The sequence below is a fragment of the Astatotilapia calliptera genome, chromosome 20 (assembly GCF_900246225.1).
Source record: "Astatotilapia calliptera chromosome 20, fAstCal1.2, whole genome shotgun sequence".
NCBI lineage: Eukaryota > Metazoa > Chordata > Actinopteri > Cichliformes > Cichlidae > Astatotilapia > Astatotilapia calliptera.
Genome location: NC_039321.1, coordinates 23,061,645 through 23,080,471, shown reverse-complemented (window position 1 = coordinate 23,080,471; position 18,827 = coordinate 23,061,645). Strand labels below are relative to the sequence as shown.

At 39.6% G+C, this 18,827-nt stretch overlaps 1 protein-coding gene across 3 annotated transcripts in view; it reads right to left on the bottom strand.

Moving 5' to 3' along the window:
* Positions 1-18,827, bottom strand: part of celsr3 (cadherin, EGF LAG seven-pass G-type receptor 3) — a 117,063-nt gene that overhangs the window by 84,798 nt on the left and 13,438 nt on the right. For all 3 annotated transcript variants that reach the window (XM_026153787.1, XM_026153789.1, XM_026153788.1), the window contains exons 2-3: positions 6,219-6,562; positions 2,845-3,133 (exon numbers count right to left, since the gene is read on the bottom strand). In XM_026153787.1, coding sequence (XP_026009572.1) covers positions 2,845-3,133; positions 6,219-6,562 — 633 coding nt within the window. The remainder of the gene's footprint in view (positions 1-2,844; positions 3,134-6,218; positions 6,563-18,827) is intronic.

The window sequence follows — 18,827 nt, the reverse complement described above, 5'->3', positions numbered from 1 at the left end:
CTTTCACCGCTCTATCCCACTCTCTCATAGATGCCTCTCCATTTTTTCCCCCTATAGCTCCTCGTCCGTGTTATTCTCATCCATCTCCCTAATTTTTCACTATGCTGCCATAGCCGTCTCCCCTCCTTCTTTTCCTTCATCTTTTACGCTCTGCTGTCTTCTTTGCTATCCAATCTTTTACACTTTGTGTCATTTCTCTCTGTCCACCCTGTGCCCCCTCACTTAAATGTGTTTTCTGCCCCTGTGGACGCTGTAAGCATGGATCACATACTGTCAGAAATTTCTATTTCCATTTCAATTACCAATTTCTTTCTGGTATCATCTGCAATCCAGTGATCTATAAAAAAAAAATCTTTTCTCTTCCTCGTGCTTTTAATACCTCTCCTTCTTCTTCAAGTTCCTTTTATCCATCTTTTACAAATTTCTCTCCACTTCTTAAACTTTCTCGCCTCTCCATCTCTCTTTCCCTTTTCTCATCATACTCCACTTTTTGTCTCCCTCCCACTCGCTCTACGTCTCTTTCTACCTCCGTTTCTCCTTTGCTCATTTCCTATCTCTCTCCTCATCTCTTTTTCTTTTTTTCTTGTCTGCCTCGGTGGGAGTTCGGAAAACACTCTGTCTCTCTCATGAAAGAAAAGTGTTGCTTCACTCCCCCAGCTCTCTTTTGATTCGAAATAAAAGGCAATGTGAAATATCCCCCAGACACACACGCTGACATTCATAGCTTCTACCCTCTCCCACATCCACTCAATAGCAGAAGCAATGCAGCAGTATGAAGGGAAGGGAAAAATCTGAGTCGTGTTGAAATAAGTCCAGTGTATTGGAAAGGTAAGCACTGTGTATGTGTGTTAGAGTGTGTATGAAAAGGCAACAGATTAAAAAACGGTAAGCGTGGCAGTGGCGTTAGCGTGCATGTGCATATGTGTGTGTTTGTGTGTGTGAATACAAAAGACTAAGTAACAGGTAGAGGGCTGAGGAGGAGAAAGCTCTCCCAGGAGGCAGAGTGTGTGTTTTCATGTTGTTCAGCTCAACATGACAAAAGAGTGAAAACGGCACAGATCAAAACGGAAGTCAGTGTGGGACATGAACAAAGACGCACACAGTCAGTTTTAGTTTTCAGAGCGCAGCATTAAAGGCTAGAATCAGACACAAACAGACAAACACACAAAGACACACTCCACTGCAGTTTTTTCCTTTGAAAATACACCTCTCTTCTTATCTGTGGCCACTGCATTCAAACCAATGACAGGCAGATAAAACAATTTGAACACACAAATGCTGCCTCCAGCCTATCTTTACAGCATGTGTATAATATATATATATATATATATATATATATATATATATATATATATATATATGCATTTTAATCATTGTATTATTATGTGTATTCATAATGACCCAACTTTAAAAAATCAAAGCATTTCATTTGAAGGTTTGAAACTTTCGAAAGATCACTGTGACTTTGTGAATACTACGGAACAAAAAGATCAGTTGATGAGTTTCTAAACTTGTAGCTTTTCCCTGAGGATTGGTTTGCTTTCACATATAGAAAAATCCAAATGAACTGTAAGTGAACCAAAATGCATCACTAAAAGCCATGTGAGAATATTCAGTTTGCTTATTGACCAGATGTGTTTGGGGGGAGAGCAACAAGAGTAAAAAGAGGAAGAAGATGCTGTGAAGATGCTTCTGGACGATTGGACAACAGAGAATTTACTTCATTTCACAGCTAGCTGCTAATCTTTGCACATCTATAGTACCTTGCTGCATAACAGAAGGTAGCGCTGTGTGGTAGCCAGAGGTAGGATCCAAAGGCAGGACTCGGGAACAAAGGGGTAACTAAAAGAGGCAGCTTTATTTACTGTAACTACCAGACACTAAAGAAATACAATAGTACAAAACTCCAAAAACGAGAAACTAGGAACTTGGAATGAGGAACAAATGACAGACACCACTGAACACATGGAAACACACAGCAAACTATGATGAGACATCGAAGAACAGAGAAAAACTGAAGACTTAACTACACACACAGGATAACGAGAGGGTGGACCACAGGTGTACACAGCTGTAACTAATTACTCACTAACAAGACAGAGCAAGCAAAACTCAACTCTATGCACACAGAACGAGAGACTATCAAAATAAAACAGGAAATACTGCACACATAATTCAAAATTAAAGAAGATACAGTAATAAGAAAGTCATAAATAGCTGACTTTCCTTAACATAGACTGTTTCTTCATCACTTCACTAAGAGTGAACTTAGAGGCTGGAGCCAATACAAATTTTACAATTTAAAATCATTGCTAACAAGTTTGAGTGTGGGAGGAAACTTGGAGTACCTCATGGAAATCTATGCAGGCACAATGGGAACATACAAACAGTAATTTGCAGTAGAATTTTCCACTTTTAAGCAGATGAAAGTGCTTCTTTTTAAGCGTTGTAAGCTTTTTAAGCAGTCTGGTTTTTGTATCATAACCAAGCATATGAAAGCTTTCCTCTAAGGATTTCCCTCAAAGCTTGATCTAGAAGAACTGCTAATAAGACCTGCACTCATTTTCCAAGCACATCTTCATTAAAGCAGACGCACTACTGGAAATGTCAATTAGTTGAAAAAAAGGACTAGGACTAAGCTGGTTAGATATAAATCAGTTCTATTAAATTTAACTGACAAGGCAAGAATGACTCAGCCTTATATTAAACCTGGTTTATTCTACAGTTTCTTGAAACAAACTGTTTATCATCAGTATGAATATATCACATTGTTCGTCAGACAAAAACAGACTTTTCCACAAAACACTTTCAAACAGCACACGCACACACTCCCTCGCTACTCACCGGTGTAGTCTTCGCGGCAGATACAGGTGTACCCTCCCTCTCTGCGGGCACACACCCCTCCGTTCAGACAGGGGTTGGAGTAGCACAGGTTGATCTCTGTCTCACAGTAATCACCCGTGAATCCCACTGGGCAGCGGCAGCGTAGTCCTGCGATGGGGTGGATGGGCCGGAACAAGATGGAGGGTGAGGAGATGAAGGGGGCAGAGCTGTTGAAACGCAGCACTGAGATGCACTTCATGTAGTTCTGGCAAGGCTCCCGCAAGCACACGTTGTCATCAAACGGGAGGACCTGGAGCAATAGAAGAGGAAACATATACAGTGTAGTGTGAGGAATATTCTCAATTTAGACTTTCAAGCGTCCTCACTCAGGGCTTCTTTTATCACTCATAATAAAGTTACTTTTTAATATTTATAAGCGGTGAAATCGTTCTTGTTTTTGTGTTCCAGTGATCTATTTCAGCAATGGTGGAAAAAGTCTTCAGATCTTCAAAGTAAAAGCATCACTATAACAATCCAACTAAACTAAAAGTACATTAGATATTAACAGCACCTAGTACTGAAGTTAATTAAGTAAAAATCTCCCTGATGATTATTAAAGTTTTTAAAAAGTATCATTTTTAACAATGACATAAAGATACAGTTTAATGAATTTGTAACATGTTATGATGAAGTGAAGAAAGATGCCAAAACAGTTTCTTATACTTAATTTGTATCATTTGGGCAAACGAGGAAATACATAAATTGAAAAAACAATATAAAAACAAATTAAGCAACCATCAGTATCTGCTACTGGTTGAATTTGTATTTTAAAAACCTTTACTGGTAGAAATAATAACATGAAAGAAAAAAAAAGTATGTTTTTTCTTTTAGGAGAAATTAAACATGCTAGCATGCTAATGTTTTGAATGCTAGCATGCTAGCTAATACTAAAACATGCTCATGGCTATATAAACATGATACTGTAAGGCACTGTCACAGTCATACTGGTAGGAGCATCAAAAAAACAAAAATGCTACACAGCCTTTTAAAGTTTATTTACTATATTATACTTACTGTCAAACTGGCACATAAATCAAAACAGTAAATGTGCAGGCAGGTAAGGTAAACCCGCCTTCTTCTGAATTCTGCTATGATGTATAGGCTGGTTATAAAAGTCTATACCTGTAGTTTGGGGAAGGAGTTTCTCACTGACTGACTTGTTAGGTGGCTTCACACTTCTGACTGGTGAAAGTTATCATTTGATTGCTACAAAATGGTAATCTTCAGTAATGTTAGACATACATATTTAAAATGGGAATGCCTTTATTTATTCCATTTTAAACAATGTAATTTTATTATCACATTGGAGTTTTCTTGGTTCTTTGTACTTAAAATATTCATATTACCTTCATTTACCTGATACTAGCAGTCTTAACCTTCTCCACAGGTCAACCCCCCCAGCTATCAGTCATTTAGCATGCTGCCTTGGACACAGTGACAGCAGTGGGCTGTGTGTCTTTGCATAACCAGTCACTTTCCCAAATTGTATATTTACAGCTTTTGCTTGCTGTTAAGGCCAGTGGACCAGATATATTCACTAGATTGTGTCTTCTTAAGAGCTGAGATCCTGTGTGCATGTGTGATTGTGTGACAGTGCCTGTTAAGATAAGATCAAAGGCACTCACCACTGGTGTCTCTCTCACCCCTTTATAAATATTTCCTTCTGGATTCACCTTCTTCCTTCTGCTTCTATCTATCTCTCTCTTACCGCGAGATTCCCTTGGGTTGTGTAAACATTACATAACTGATGTGCTTGTCCAGGTGTTCCTGATTTCATGCATGAGAACATTTAATGGTCATATTTGCCCGTTGTTCTGTAAAGTCACATGGCTGATGTGCCACAGGAAGCTGTATTGTGTTATTACTAGTTCACATCCAACAAGCTCAGATGTATACTCACAGGCCACTTTATTAGTTACACATTGCTAGTACTTTTTGCCATCAGAGCTGTCTTCTTCATTGCATTGATTCAACAAAGTGCTGGAAACATTCCTCAGAGATATTGCTCCGTATTGACATGACAGCATCACACAGTTCCTGCAGCAATGCCAGCTGCACATCCATGAAGTGAATGTGGAGGCTATTTGAGTTCAGTGAACTCACTGTCGTGTTCAAGAAACCAGTTTGAGATGATGTGAGCTTTGTGACAATCAACATTATCTTGCTAGAAACAGCCATCAGAGGAAGAGCACACCGTGGTCATAAAGGGATGGATATGGTCAGTAAGCCTCAGACGAGGCCTTTAAATGATGCTGGGTTGGTACAGAGTGTGCCAAGGAAAAAAAATACTATCACCAGCAGCCTGAACCCCTGATGAAAGGCAGGATGAAAACACGTTTTGATTATCTTTACATCAAATATTTCAACAGAAATTGGGACTCGTCAGACCAGACAACAATTTTTTCAGTCTTCTAATGCCCACTTTTGGTGAGCCCATGTAAACTATAGCCTCAATTTCTTGCTCTTAGCTGAGAGGAGTAGCACCCAGGGTGTTATTCTGCTGCTGTAGCCCATCTGCTTCAAGGTTTGATGAGATGCTCTTCTGCATACCTTGGTTTCAACAAGTGATTATTTGAGTTGACAGTTGCCCTGTTGTCTTGTGAGCGGTGACATCAACAAGGCATTTTTCACCCACACAAATGGCACTCACTAGAAATTTTCTCTTTTTCAGACCATTCTTTATAAACTCTAGTGTAGGAAAATCCCAGGAGATCAGAGTGTAAAACACAGCCTATTTGGCACAAACAACAATGCCACATTCAAAAGTCACTAAAATCTTCTTTCTTTCTCATTCAGACGCTTGATTTGAACTTTGACAGGTCGGGTTCACCATGTCTGCATGCGTAAATTCATTAAGTTGCTGCCATGTGTTTGGCTGAATCAATATTTCCATTAATGTGCAGTTAAACAGGTGTAGCTAATGAATATTTCTCTGTTACATAGGCTTACTGTCATTCTTTTTAATAAAGTGAATTAATAAGTCAATACATTTTAAAATAAATAATTTCAAGAAATATTAAATGTTATACCTCATAAATGATTAATATTTATTAACTAGCTTCCTATAATTTCATGCAGTGCATGTGCAGCCTGAAAGAGTGTAAGGCTATTTTTAAAGGCGCTTATTAAAGGTACATTCATTAATCTCAAAGAATATTCTTGTTTTCAATACAGCAAAAAGACCATGCTTTGAACCAGAGAAACACCATATGAGAGAGTTAAATGGTATTTATATGCTTGCCAACATTTTTGCCTTTGTGATGTGATGAAGGAGTTAAAGTCAGACACTCAGAGGTGTGATTCCTCTGTGTGTGTCTTTTTGCACATGGACTAACCTCCATCTGTGTCAGTGACGTCAGCCTCGGCCTGTTCAGGTACAGCTGCTCCTCCAGGGCCTCAGAGGGAAAGAAATGTCCGCCCGGCAACGCGGCAGAGAAGCTGACATTCAGGATTCCTCCGGGTGCCGCATCCAGATCCGGCTGAATGTTGAAGATGAAAACATCCTCGACAGGAACTGAGAGAACAGCGGACACACCTTCCAAGAAGGTTCCCAGCAGTGGTGACAGGAAGTGCTCCTGGGACATGTTCTGAAGGCGGACAGTGACACTGCTGCCCAACATGTCCTCTGTGATAATGAGGACGCGGAGAACACACTGAGCCGAAATGCTGTGGACGCCATCTGAAGAGTTGAAGAAGATAGCAGAGGGCAGCCAGTTAGGTGAACGAATAGAAGAGGAACTTATGCAGGTTATAAGGAAAGAGAAAGCGAGAAAGTCAGAGAGGCACAGTCAGTGACCAGGATGTGGACAGGGCGCAGAGTGAAAGAAGAAACTTTGAGAGGAAGCTTCAGAGGAAGAGGTGAGGAATGACAGAGATGACAGAAGAGCAGAGATATTCACCAATGCAAAGATAAAACAGGAAGTAGTCACAACCGTGTTAACGTAATGTAATTAATGTAATTTTATGTTACTTAAATTGATTAAGAGTGGGAGAGAAAGTCACAGGTAACTGAAACTACCAGTGCTTCTGTGTCGATGATACCACAGAAACTACGTTTTCTATCACTGGACTGGGACTGAAGCTCACTGGCTGATCTTGATAAAAGGTGGAGTTGGTGGACGAACATTTTAGTTTTATATTCATGTAACAAAAGTGGTGTTTACAATCCATTCACACCAAAGGTTACCATGAGGTGCTGGTCACTAGAAGTAGATTTGACAACATATAAAATATATAAAATATTCTAGCTGTATGACAGTACGGTCTGAGGGAAGCAAAAACAGCTCATGCAAAAACATAAATAATCCTTATTTGCCTTAAAATATATTGGAATTGTGACATTAGAACTCATATAAGAAGGAGGAAGCTTTGATATCTTAATGTCTAAGCAGGAACATTATCTGATCCACTGGATTCATTGAATTTTTTAGATACAACTCTTTATAATATCGTTTACAGTTAATGTTTAACTGTATCTTTTTCTTTACATATTTACAATTTAATTAAAATTAACCTAATTTCTAATATTTTAATGACATTTAACCTAAAAAAAAATTAAAAATTGAAGTCTTACTATGAGATAATTACATTATTTACACTTTTCTTTTACATTTGCGGTTCACTGAAAGTTTCTCACACAGATATCTAACAGATAAATTACTACTGTAGGACATATTATACAGTACCGGTATTATAATAGTATTATATATGATTGTCTAGTTACAAGAAAATGAGTTTATGGAGCCTGAATATAGCAGTCTGCTTTGACACCACCTAAGTTATTGTAATAAATATTATATATATATATATTTTTATCCATAACAAAATTTCAGCAAATAAATATGCAAAGATGGAAAGGTGAGGGCAGCAGCATGAGGACCCCAGGGGGAAAAACAAAAAGGCAGGCATCTGTGACAACCGATATGACACTGATTAAGTCAGTTATAGCATTAAAGGAGCTGGAGCGAGTAGCAGAGGCAACAGCGACTGCAGGGAAGCTTAAGCAACTTAAATTAGTGAGCCCCATGGAAAAACAGGAAGTACCGCTGATATAGGCTGGCCTGGCAGTCAGATCGGCTGTTATTAGGTGATTTGTGGTCTGCTTGAATGTCTAGGTAAGCACTGGAGGAAACAACTGGATTACATGTACTGGGAATGGTAAAATATGACTGACTTATGGTGGTGCTACTGGTTAGAAATACAAAGCACAGAAGCCTCACACTGTGTTTTTTAGAGTATTAAAATCCTTGGTTTAGCTGGTCTTAGCAAAGGTTTTTTTTGTCTAATAATTAATGTTGCCTTTAATATTGAACCAGCACCACTAATCTTTCTAAGCTTAAGCAAATTCATAACATCAAATAGGAAAAATCTGATACAATGAAGGTATATGTTGTATACGTATGAGTCTGAGTATGAACATGGGCAGCAGCTCCACATAAACACTTTATTTTTTTTGCATTAGCTTTCACTGACACTTGGAGACAGCATGACACAAAGTATTTTAGTGCTCCTTTTTCGCTCTTCTTACTTCCACTACAGCCCCGAAGATCAAACAGCATGGCTGTAGACACTCTGTATTGCTGTATGTGTGAATGTAGTCATCATCTGTGAACCTACATGTCAGGCATAAGATGTGGTGATAGGAGATTTGCAGCATAAAAGTGCTGAATCCTCTGAGGTCCACTTTAGTCTCTGGAAAGGATGATGCAATTCATTATCATGTGTTACAGTTAAGTAATAGAAAAGTGATCCTCTGAAGTCTACATCTATTTGTGAGTCACACAGAAGGTGGCGCGCAAACTGAGCGTTCTCATGTAGGGAAGTGTTGGGTTTCCATCTTCCCACACGCAGCTTTACTTACAGATTCGACAGGGCACTCCTTTCGCTGGGAGTCCACAAAATGAGCTCATTGGAAGCGCAGCAGGTCACAGCCCTCACAAACACCCATTTTATTCGCAGACACGAAGTGTGTTTAATCTATACTGGATGTACTGCTGGGCAGTGTTGTATGCTGTAAAGCAATTTGGTCCAACAAGCTGGCAAATAAGCCATAAAGGGACACAAATGCAGACAAACACAGCATAAGAAAGCAATACACGGGAAAAAATGACAGGAAAGAATGAAATAAAGAAAGGGAGAAAAAGGAGCGTTATGGGTGGAGGGTGAGGGGTGAACAGAGACAGAGGGAAGATGTGACATGGACATGACCAGGAGGACAGAGAGGCGGTGGAGGGTGAAGGAGCGCGAAGAAGGTTTATTAAAAACTGAAAACTGAAATGGAAAAAAGGGGCAGAGAGAGAGCTTTTAACCAGGGATTAATAAAACGAGAGATTATGGCTTAATTTGTTTACGCTACTATAAATAAACACAAATCTTTATCTTTGTTAATGCTTTAGTAAAAATATTTCAGGATGTTATTAATTGAATTTATTTAAGTTTTAAAAAGGGAAAAAATCTAATTCTTTTATTTAGATTTTTGATTTATGTATGGTTATTTGGCGATTCTCTAACGTGTAAAAAAAAGATATCAAAAGGAAGAAAAAAGCAGAACGTAAAACTGTCAGAAGAACGGGATAAATGTAGGAGGACATACAGCGAGAGCGAGAGAGAATGGAAAGACGGATGTATGGAGGCTGGGGGTTGGGTCTGGTGGCAGCTGGTTTGATTACCGGATTATGAGGAGCCTCACTCCCCACTGACCTCTAACACACACACAGACACACACACATATGCACGCATACACACACTCAAATCCAGAGGCCATCATAACAAATGAGCAGCCAGAGGGAAGAGTGGTTCTGTGAAGGGGACGGAGGAGCAAACCTAGCAAACAATCTGTAGGGGACATTTTAATAGAACATAAAGAGGAAATAATGCGCACAAAGAAACACATTTGGATCAAACTGATACGGTCATAGAGTACAGCACATACAGGACACATTAGGTGAAATAATTAAATGTCACTTCGTCTTCCTAGGCTAAAACCCAGCTTTATTATCGCCTCTCCGGATCACAATGCAAAGACACGGCACTAATTGACACTGATCTCCCATTGTCATTGAAATGAGACAGGGATCTATGAAAAGACCCAGGATAATCTGCTCGAGTAGTACCCTCTTTTACATAGACACACACACACACTCACACACACACACCCTATTGCTGTTCAGCATGATGTATGTTGAGCATCTGACATCAGGAGACCCTTTTTAAATTAATCCAGGCTCTTATAAAGTCTGATTTTAAACCATGTACCTTTGGGCAGGATTTGTGTCATTACAACTAGTTTAGAAGCCAATCCTGGTCCAACAGCCAACTTTGACATCTGTGACATGAAGTAATGAACTTTAAGCCTCTCTTGCTCAAACACGGAGAACGGGCTTTCAGTGATGTCTTGTATCCAGTAGATAAAAATGTGAGTGTTGTTGAGAGCGAGATGAGGAAAAACAGATTCGACTGTCGTGTCTGGATTCTAATCTGGCCCGGAATTCTGTTCAAAGTTTAAACAATGTCTACTCCAGCTTTTCCAACCCTTACTAATTAGGTTAAAAAACAACTGCAAAATCTGTAAACTACACCGTGAACCCAAGATTCCTATCAATCTAATTCTATGAGAAAAAGCAGCTATAAATTATCACCTTAAAACTCAAACTGCTCTTTCAGGAAGTGAGGACGTGGCAGATTTTTCTCTTTCCCCAAAAACTTTTGTTAACAAGAAGCACTCCAAGAGCACAATCCTCAACCAAGGAGTGGAATAGCATTGTGGGGGGTTTTTTTCAACATATTTTAAGAAGTTTGAAGTGAAAAAAATCCATTTGGAAATGCAGACTTTTATTTTTTCTGTTAAAGCCTATTGACAGAATTTTAAGTACAGTTTTTTAAGTAGCATTCATTTCATTGTTTAGTATTATCTTTTTAAATGTTAAAATAGTAATAAACACCAAGTAACATTATGTTTAAAATCCCCATTTATCATTCCCTATATTCCTATATGTTGTCAGTACAAACGATGGCAGTGAGAAACATCAGATTAATCTACTGACCTTGAAGGAGTGGTCAGAGGTCAAATGTGACATCATATTTTAAATCCTTATATGGTACTTTGTATATGTAGACAATACACATCACACTTGTAAGAATCATAGTTTCTAGGTTAAATGGGTTTTGGTCCATTTTCGACCAATAAATCATCAATCACGTTGACCCTGAAGACTTTGGTGTAAACCAAATTTTAACGGATTGTTAAGATGACCCCACTCTACAACCTTATGAAGTTTAAACAGAATTCATTTAAAACTTCTCGAGATCACGCGTTCAAAGACATGAAATGATGACATGCACACGCAAATGCATATGCTATGAAAAACACAACTTCCTGGCACAGGTAATAAAAAGGCAGAGGCAAAAGTAAAACAAATGTACAAACATTCTCTACAAAACAGATGTCTAATTTGAACAAAAAAGGAGAATACATGTGACCGTTCATCTGATTATTTGACCTTTTTTCCACAGCTGCTTCATGCCCTTTTATTATTGATCATATTGATGGGGAACCTGTGAGATTGCACCACAAAGACTTGACAGAAGTCTCGATTGATTTGTTTGATTTTTTTTTTCATACTGCTATGTGTTTAATAGTCATATCGTGTTAGCCTCCTGCAAACTGTATTCTCAAATGTTTTCTGACAGGAAAAAACAAAACAATTTCATCTGCCAGACACGCTGAATATTTTCACTGCCTCCTAGGAACCTCCTTCATTGGCCCACTGGGGACAACAGTGGCATTCAAACAGGAACATCTGACAACTGAACAAATCATTTAACAGTCTCAAATGAAACAGTCAATAGTACCACTGCCTGTTTGTCTTGAAGGTTTTAGCATCAACCCCCCAGCAGACAATGCAGTGCGCTAAACCTGGCAGACACACATAAATGTACACAGAAAACATCTTCATTTGGCTCTTCTCGTTACTTTAAATAATCTGAGTAGCATGCACTTAGCACGAGGCTCTTCACGCATCGCTCTACACAGACATACTGAGCTTGAAAAGAGCAGCAATTCAGCATGCACAACTGTTATGACCAATTACGACAGCAAACCGTGCCCGTGTGCTGACAGAGTAGGTCGTTTCACTAATCACCTCCTTCTGTAAGGTCAGCTCTATACAGGTACGTGACCTGGCATCCTAACTCGAGTTTGGCTAAAAGTTGCAACTAATAAATGAGTGAGAAATCTGGGCTGTTTGAGTCAAATGAGTCTTGAGTCAAAGAATATTTCTGCCACGTCTGAATTCTTGACTTCACCTCAAGTCTGACTTCTACAACTAAAGGAATCTATTCAGAACTGATGTTGAGTTCAATTTAAGATAGAAAGAAAGTGTAAACAGACACAACCCGCTGTGTGAAAGTAACAGTTTATCAAACGTGACCACAAGTGACTTCCTCCCACAACTCTAAGACGTCAGGCATCATAACTCTGCGACCCTGATGTGTAATTTTGAACTGATCCTCTTTGTGTCTTCCACTTGGTTACGGAGCAGGATTTGTTGGTGAGAGAGTAAAGGTAATCTTCCCCTGTAAGCCAGGAAGTCATAACTAATGCATCACCATGTCTTCACGCCACAGCACTTTAGCTCACATAGAAACAATGAAACATTTATAGTCTCCAAACTGAAAACGCCACAAATGGAGGGTTATTTTGGCATCTTTCGGACCATGGGAAAACAAAGCATTTTGTAAATAACAACTTGGAGATGTGTTTGCAAGCTCTCATGGCTCCTTTGGGCTTTGAGCCAACGTTTTCCCCTTTCGTGTGTCTGCACTTCAAAGAGGGTGGAGAGTTTGGGGATGGCGTGCATAAAGGCTCTAAGAATAAACACACTGATCAGAAATCATCAGTGTGGTCCCATGGATTCCTGAACATGAACACACCGTGAAAGAGAGGCTGGTCTCCGATCGGTGCTCTGGTTCTAAGATGCTTTGTGGGTCCCCAGCGTTTCAAAGGGTTGAAGGGGTTCAGTGCTATCTCACTGCACCAGGTAGCCTGACTAATAGCACACTCAAAGGATCTTGAATGTCAGAGCATCCTAAGCTCGCTTCCTGGAAATCCGGACGGAAATAGTCTGCAAAGTAGCGTACAATTGAAACCCACAGCTGAAGTTAAAAAACAGTCCTAGAAGCATTTTCAAAAGCTGCCATACTTGGAAGAAGGATAGGCAACAAAGCAGAGCCCAGGCATTTTCCTTGAAGAGGACAGTCACATCACCAAAAGTTTGGAGATACTGCTCGGATGGACTTCATTATTTTTTTTAAAAAAAGATCACAAAACGCGCAGGTGTTTTGAAAAGCAAATGGAAATATCAGTGACATACTTTTGTAGTTTTATAGTGGGACGTTAAGTGTTTTGGAGGGCTGCCTTGGTGATCCTGTGGAAGTCGATGGGAATATAAAATATAAAAGTGAAGAAATGGGAATATTATAGTTTATATAAGTATGTGGCATAAGGGATGATCTGATATCGTCGTGTTAGTGTTGTTCCTGGAAAAACATTTACTATGTTGTTCCAGGATCAACATTGCAAATGACCAATCACATTGTTGTGACGTTATTCTTTGGCGCGCCAAGCCATTCATGCATTTATGAAATTCCAATGTTGCAAGGACAATATCAATTCTGCTTAGCGTTTATTAAAGGGTCAGGGTCAGGGTCCGTTGATCGGCGGACAGAGGCGGTTTCTCGCAGCTTAAGTACAGTTTTTTGTTTTACGGCAGTTTTTCCCGAAGTCGCAGAAGTATGACGTCCCAACATTCTGATTGGTCACTTGCAATGTTGATCCTGGAACAACATTTACTATGTTGATCTGGGAACAACACCAACACGACAGTATCAGATCGTGCATATATAAGTATGTATAACAGACTGCACTGAGTTAGTATGTGGAGACAGGGCACTGTGCAAAAGTCTGGTAATTTTTTAACATGGTCTTGAGCAATACTGTAGTTCTACAGGCTTGCTGGAGGTTTTTCAAAGTTTTCTTCAGCTGCTTTTGTTTGAAATGAGAACATAATTTGATCTAATTTCTTTGACCGAAACTGCAAACGATGTTTGACAGGTAGAACATTTTTGCACCAACAAGGTGATCCCCAAAGATCTATTGGCTAAAAAACTTTGGCATATCTTGTTGTGCAGTGTGTCCTCAAAAAATTTGAGGAATCCAGCAAACATGTGACGCAGCACCTGAGAGCTCCAGGACCTGAGCATCTGGCCCTTCTGGTGATCCTTTTACCGTTCACTGAAGCCTCACCAAATGATCTCAGTGGAAGATTGTCAATCAAGAAGCTGAGGTATGCCAAATCAGACAAGACTAACCACATACGGGTCTTATAGAGTGATGAATTTGGTTTAAATTGTTGCCAATACGCACGGAAGACAAGAGAGTGATGCAACACTGAGTGTCTACAGGCATGTGTAAAACACAGTGGATGATCTCTCATGGTTTGCTGATGCATTTCAGCCAGTGGTGTTGGAGATCTTGTCAAAATTGATGGAATAATTAAAACAGAAAGGTATCGTCGGGTTTTTATCCAAATGCAATATAATGGGAAAGTGTTTGACCGAAAACAGCTTCATTTTTCATAATGACAATGATCCCAAACACAGTAAAAGAATACCAAAACACACAAAAGAACTCTATCAGTCATGGATTGGTCTCCAAGAGCTTGGACCTCAACATTATTAAAGCGGTGTCTGATCATCTTGACAGAAAACAGAACAAAAGGCAGAAACATCCAAAGAAGAGTTCTGACTTTCATGCACATTTCAATAAGTCACTGCATCTGATACCCATATATTAAAAAAGTGAGGGGCAGCTTGAGACCTTTGCACAGTACTGTAGTGTAATATTTATTTTGTTGATGCTTTTAGTCACTGGATATTAGACCACGTGTCTTAAAGAACTTGAACGTGCTGTAAAAGTAAACTGTTCTTTTGTATTTAGACTATATGATTCATGTCTCTTGCATTCAGAATCGTCGCCTTGCCGCTGATGGAGAAAACACCCATTAAGTTACATAAGCATATAGTGACTTAAGTTAATGTCTTACAGATGGACACTCAATATTCATTTTAAAAGGCGGCATTTGAATGGAGGATTGTGGCGTACGTATATGCAGACATAAATAAATTTTTCACTTTATTTTCATTGTGGCTATGTGTGCAAACACTGACACTGGCAAGGTTAGTCGTTCAAATCCGCACACGGTTAATTCATTCACACATGGCATTAGCACTGCCATTGTTAAGTGTCTGGCTCAAACTGTATGCACTCCCAATACTGTAAATGGAGTTGAGATTAAAAGAAAAACCCCAAAAGGGGAGATATATTACAGCAACCATGCAACACCCAAAACACTCAAATTGGATTTCCACTGAACAAAAGCCATATGCCACATCTCCGAAACGCTAAATGCTGTCATGGTGCCTTCAGCCCATTACTTCACAGCCCATGTATTCACAACCACAAGGGTTTAAATCCCATTTCACACTGTGTTGTCACATCCCTCTGTTTGCCCTTTTTTCCTCTCTCTCCTCCACGTTCACCCTCCTCAGAAAGCCTTAACAAAATACAAGGGCAGACTGAAATTTCGAAACGCTAAGTAACAAAAAAATTGTGTGGACTTTTTAAGCTGCGTAAGATGCCCTCAGGTCAGGAAAATAAATAGGCGCGGTAGCTGCTGAACAAATGGTGCCCTTTTCGAACACACATAAATTCTCTGAAGTTGCTACCAGAGCGCGGGAAAGAACGTCTGAAGCACAGTCACCTAAATGTAATGACTCGCCTCCCAGGGCGCGCGCGAGAGTACAGACGGGCAAAGTGGCGCTCGCACACAAATAAAACAGTAAATAGAGAGGGAGCCCGTATATTAATGCTGATAAAATAATACAGGCGTGAAAAACAGGATGTATGCATCATTACCAATCACATGCACGCAGGCGTTGGCTTGACAGCTGATTTCTGCACTCTGTTTCTTTGTTAAAGCCTTTCCGCCCCTGAGGTCTGGGCACTCATTATTTTCAGTGTAAAGTGGAACACAGCTTGAAAAAAACACGCACAAACACACGAGCTCACGCAGCACCATCAGCAGCATGATGGGTTAAACCGCCCTTTAACAACAGAAGCTCTAATCCTTTACATTCAACCAGATACACATGCACGTCTCGCTTTTTAGCCCATATCACATTTGTACATCCCCTCATGCTTATTGTACTTATAAAGAAATCCGCAGTGACCTCGGTGACATGCAGACGGGACATTGGTTAGCAGCTGTTTGTAGCAGCAGCCATCGTCCTCCATCCTGCAGATTTATCCCACATCTTTTTCAGCTCTTTCTCGCAGATGTGCAACAAACAGAAAGGTTATGTTTGAGTGGGAATAAGTGAAGGGTGTAAAAAAGAGCTTTGTGGGTACTGCCCGGTGCAGCTTTTATGTTAAATAATTTGCTGTTTTTGGAACGTAGCATTATGGCTGCACAGTTGCTGTCCTATTAAAGTCAGCTCCTGAGGTTGGGTGTGTCTGTTGGAGCTTTTCATTGCTCTTATCACTGTTAGGACCGTCTGTCAGCTGAGAAGATCCCAAATTTAAATTTTCCAAACAATTGCTCCTGTGGGGCGGTGTAATAGTGCAGCAGTAATGGTCCACTCAGCACAGTAGGGGCAGCAATAAGGACAACTGTGACGCTTACTTATGTACGCCAATCATTGAAACACATGTAGAGAGAATGCTCACTAATGCTTTAAATTATAATTACTGGTACTCGGCTTTTAACGTAAAGAGAAAAGGTAGTGGAAACTATGCTCTCAGTAGAAGACCCTGTGATTGCTTCAACTTCAACATCATGTAGTGTTCATATCAGCGCTTTTTGCTGGCTTTTTTGTGCAGTTTTTTCCGAATAATTCTGCAAGTCAACATCCACCCCCACCTCCAGATGGAGAAACAGATAGGAGCTTAACCAGCAAAATGCAAATGAAAAATGCTCCAGGTGTAGGTACTTACCTAGTTAGCATAAGGGTTAGTTGCATGCAATAATAAACCCCCAAGTTATGGGCATCTGTTCTGAATTAAACCAAATTTATATGTATAACTTCATCTTTTCAAATTCTATTTCAGAGATTTGTTATGATTCAATATGGGCCACAAAAATACACATATAAGCATTACATAACACAATTTTCTAGTAGATAATGGAATAAATATGTATGAGAAATACATTAATGACAAGTTCCATATGGTAAGATTGAAATCAAATTAAGAAAAAAAAATCAAATGTGTCTGTGTCTATTTATTAGTCCAATTGCACCATGTGTCATGTCTTTTCTCGTTACTGCAGCGTCAATCAGAAGACAAAAGCTGAAAACAGAAAAGCGTAAATTATACAGTCAAAATGTAATCCTAAATTATGGCATGGAAGACAATCCATGCCAAATAAACCTCTGTGGGTTGGTGTGACATATACCCGGACCAAATCCAAATTAATGCAGGGATAATTAGAGCCAACCCAAAACGCAGCCAACCTGAACATGCCCAAAGAATTAGAGAACGCAGTGACAACTAACTACCAATTAAAACCCTGTTTACAAGATCAGCATTATGTGTCATATCCTTGTGATTCACAATTCCTTCGCTAATAATTCAGGGATACAATTACGGAGCACCATGTGATCAAAGCTGATCACCCGAGTACCAATTAATAACAAACGTGTTCGTATGAGGTCAAATTTGAAACGCCATCATAAGTATATTTCAGTTCAGTTCATGTGCAGTGGGGGGAAAATTATTTGATCCCCCACTGCAACAAATTTGTTAGTTTGCTCACATCCAAAGAAATGAACAGTCTCTAGACAGAATATCATCCAAAAATCCAGAAAAAACACATTATATAAAAGTTATAAATTAATTGAGTCATTGAGTGAAATATGTATTTGATCCCCTACAACCCAGTCAGAATTCTGGCACAGATGAGCTCTTGTGTTTGGGGGAAGACAAATTCTGCGTATTTCCTACAGAACGCCATCCCAACAGTCAAGCATGGAGGTGAAAACATTATGCTGAAGGTACAGCATAAATTGAGGGGCCAGTTTAACATAAAATGTTGGACAGGAACCTCCTTTCCTCATGCAGAACACTGAAGTGTTGCAGATGGGTCTCTCAGCATGACAATGACTTAAAACATACAGCCAGAGGAGTGTCTATACAGACTTAAAGTTGACGGCTGGCAGCAAAGAAACCTGAAGGAATCAGAGCTTTCTGTAAAGAGGAGTGGACCAAAATCCCTCCTAAGATGTGCACAAATCTGATGAGCAACTACAAACAAATATCTTACCACTGTGCTCACTAGCAAGGGTTTCTCCACCAAGTGCTAAGTCATGTTTGGCTTGGAGATCAAATGCTTATTTTAGTCAATGACATCCAAATCAATTCATAACTTTTGTGTAATGTTAACTATTTGGTCCCTCTCCATTAAAATGAAATGAGCATAAAAATAAGAGACTGCAAACTTACAGATTCACCAGGAGATCAACTAATTATTTCCCCCACTATAAAAAGTGACAGCAATCCCGAGCTGTCCCAAAGGTGGTACAAACAGCCTGCTACATCCTTTTTAAATCCAACTCTGCATCTCGAGAGGCTGGGTTACTGTCCAGCTTCTCCCCTTGCAGTGATCTTGTTTGTTTACAATAATCCTGTTAGAGTCGTAAACCTAATGCGGTAATGATTTATTGATGAGTCAACGCTAAACATAGCACCGAAATTCTAGCATGTTCCAGTTTGTGCTTTCTCATCCTCCTTTAGCCCCAGATGAGCATAAATAGGTCATAAAAAAGCCCTGCTGTTTATGAAATCTTATGATTCCTCTTGCCATTCAGTACTTGGCTCCTTCATGCCTCAA